The 2,988-nt window shown below is 51.7% G+C and overlaps 1 protein-coding gene across 1 annotated transcript; it reads left to right on the top strand.

Annotated features, from left to right (window-relative positions):
* Positions 1-1,615: 1,615 nt before the first annotated feature.
* LOC119310766 (caffeoylshikimate esterase-like) lies at positions 1,616-2,090 on the top strand. Its single transcript, XM_037586397.1, has one exon. It carries the CDS (start codon positions 1,617-1,619, stop codon positions 2,088-2,090), a length of 474 nt encoding a protein of 157 aa, XP_037442294.1. The 5' UTR covers position 1,616.
* Positions 2,091-2,988: the final 898 nt, after the last annotated feature.

Raw genomic sequence — 2,988 nt, 5'->3', positions numbered from 1 at the left:
CCCACAGGTATGTCACAAAAGCTTTAGTTGGTGCGGTGGCTAGCTTGTCAGGTAAATAAAGTGGAGGTCCACAGTTTGAATCCCAGGCGGCTCGCTTTTTACTTTTTTTAGTGGCCGACTCTAGGTTATGTGTCGAGGCCAAAAATAGTCGGGGCGATGCAAAAGCTGCCAGGATTTTATTCCAAGCGCCCGCATTGTATGTGCCCTAACCAAGTTTCAGGTGACGAAAAACACTTTTAATTTTCTGAGAAAATGAGATGGTTTTTTGAACTCTTCTTGATCATCTACACCTATATGGCAGAGGGACTCCCAAAGCTCACAAGCATAAGAGCAAATTGCGGCGAGGCAACATATGTTTATTTCATTGTAGACATTTTATTGTGGAGATGAAGAAGCTCCTCGATCTGCATGGGTTGGTTCCGTTGAAAATTGAGCGTAATAAAAATAAAGTTGCTCATAATTTAGCTAATATTGATTGCTAGATTTGTACTGCCTAAAAGCGAAACGCACCTTGCTTTATCAAACTGATGAAAGCGTAAATTCACAGAAAGAAAACGTATTGTGACGATGAACCCGGAGACCCAATCCGTGCTTTATTATTATACTAGCAAACATGCCCGTGCGTTGCTACGGGGCGGAGGGGCAGTGGTTCGAGAGAGAGGGGTGCCCGGAGGACTTCCACGTAGTGCATTTTTCTCGACTTTGAAGCACATTTTTCAAGAGTTTAGTTACTAATTTAAATATTTTGAAGTAAGAGCACATATGATGTTTTTCGTCTGTCTTCAACATGACATCGTAGATTAGACTGTCAATATATAGTGACAACGCATACTAAAAATATCATACACACAACACTTATGTTGAGTGCACTGATATCGCACAAATAAAATGTTGCATACTTTGCCTAGCGCCCAACCATATTGTGTGTGTGCTATCCACGAAGTCCTTCTCTATAGATGTACTAACTTTGTTACTCGTCGCAATATATGAAGGGTTCTTCATCGGAATTGAATCTTTGCTTAGTGTGTTGCGCCTCAATTCACGGCTATTTTCTAGCTTTTTTCTCTGGTTGCATATTGGTGTATTTTTTGAGGAATCACCGGGGGGTGTATTTTTCATGCACACTTTTTTATCTTCCGTGTTGACGCCATGTTTGCATATTTCTTCTTTACTTTTGTGTCTTTTTTAACTGGGTCGAATCTTTTATTATTTGTTAAGTTGATAGGTTTGCGTTTTTTCAGTTTTTAGTTGAAGCAATTTAGAAAGCAGAAAAATGATAACACAAACAGATGCAAATCCAACGTCTAGAAGAAAAAAATAGAACCAAACCCCGCAATGCACGGCGAGAAACAAATGATCAGGATGGACGCGTGCATGCATCACACGCCGGCGACGCGTATCGTTTGGCCGCACGCACCGCTGTCCATTCCTCCAAGCTTATCTTCTCACCCTCCCAATCATCCCCTATCTTATCTCTCCCCAACGCACTCCCTCCTCTGTCCGGCGAGGACCATGCGCAGCACTCCCCCTCTCAACGGCCGCCACCCTCCTCTTGCCCTCGTTTGCATCTACTACTCCAAGAACACACTAAATCAAGGGGAGCGCACAGAGAAGCCATGGTGCATCCGGTGGCGGAGGCCGACGAGCGGAGCCCCTTCGGCCGGCTCACCACGGAGGCGTACTGCGCGCGCCACGGCGTCACGCACTCCTCCTCCACCTTGGTCAACCCGCGGGAGCTCCGCATCTTCACGCAGCGCTGGGTGCCCAGCGGCGGCGCCCCCGTCCTCGGCGCCATCGCCGTCGTCCACGGCTTCACCGGCGAGTCCAGCTGGATGGTCCTGCTCACCGCCGTCCACTTCGCCAAGCAGGGCTTCGCCGTCGCCGCCGTCGACCACCAGGGGCACGGCTTCTCCGAGGGCTTCCAGGCCCACATCCCGGACATCGGCCCCGTGCTTGACGACTGCGAGGCCGGCTTCGCCCCCTTCCGCGCTGACTACCCTCCCCCGCTGCTCTGCTTCCTCTACGGGGAGTCCCTCAGCGGCGCCATCGCGCTGCTGCTGCACCCAGGGCCCGCAGCCCGCAGGCACTAAAGCAAGATGTGGACGCCCGCATCGTTCCGCTGCCGCCGTCGCCCGTCAAACCACCGCCCCGGCCCCGCCGCCACCCGCAACAGCCCGACGCCGTGCTGCCGCGCCCGAACCCGGCGAGGCGGCCTCCATTCTCCCAAGCGAGCACGCCTTCCATCTTATCGTCTTCCACCGCGACGCCTCGCCCCAAGCGAGAAGGCTAGCCGCCGGGACGCCTCGCCCCCTTCCTAGGCTCGGGCGGCGCGGACGCCCGCCGCGACACCTCTCCCCTTCCTTGGCTACCGCGGCGACGACTCGCCCATTCCTGGGCTCGGGCGGCGCGGACGCCGCCGGCAAGATGCGGTGGTGGAGGACGGCGCGCAGGCGCCGGCGGCGAGCGGCGTGCCCGGCGGTGGAGTACGGCAATGTATAAGCCGCGGCGGAGAACGGCAATGGACGCAGGGGGCTTTTTGCAAAATCCAACATTTTTTCAGGACCACACATTAAATAGGACTGCGGGTTGATTTCCAGAAAAATAGAGGTCCTTTTTGCAAAAGCACTGACGACGTACGACCGGAAACCCACGGTGCTTAACATAGGATCAGATGCGGGACGAAACCAAGAATATCACCTTGCTTTATTAGTAATAAGGTATAGAGTATAGATATAGATATAGATATAGATATAGATTATTATTAGAGAGAGATTAGGCAGAGATTAAGGAGAGATAGCAGGTGAAACGAACCAAGTCTAGACCAGGATAACTCCGAAAGAAAAAATAACAATATGTTGGACACTAGATTCCTTGTGGTGGAAGTTGCCAACCCGGATTCAAGTTGGTATCTGGTTTTGGTCGCCGCCGCCCACCGGATAGCACCTGCGGGGGTTTTTTCTTGAAAAATAATAATCAAGGTACATTTGA

This window comes from Triticum dicoccoides, chromosome 5B (assembly GCF_002162155.2).
Source record: "Triticum dicoccoides isolate Atlit2015 ecotype Zavitan chromosome 5B, WEW_v2.0, whole genome shotgun sequence".
NCBI lineage: Eukaryota > Viridiplantae > Streptophyta > Magnoliopsida > Poales > Poaceae > Triticum > Triticum dicoccoides.
Note: the sequence above shows the minus strand (reverse complement) of the source record. Positions and strands in the feature narration are given on the sequence as shown.

Bases quoted from the DNA above. Each gene is read 5' to 3' on its own strand.
- LOC119310766 (XM_037586397.1), top strand. From the start codon at position 1,617: ATGGTGCATCCGGTGGCGGAGGCCGACGAGCGGAGCCCCTTCGGCCGG.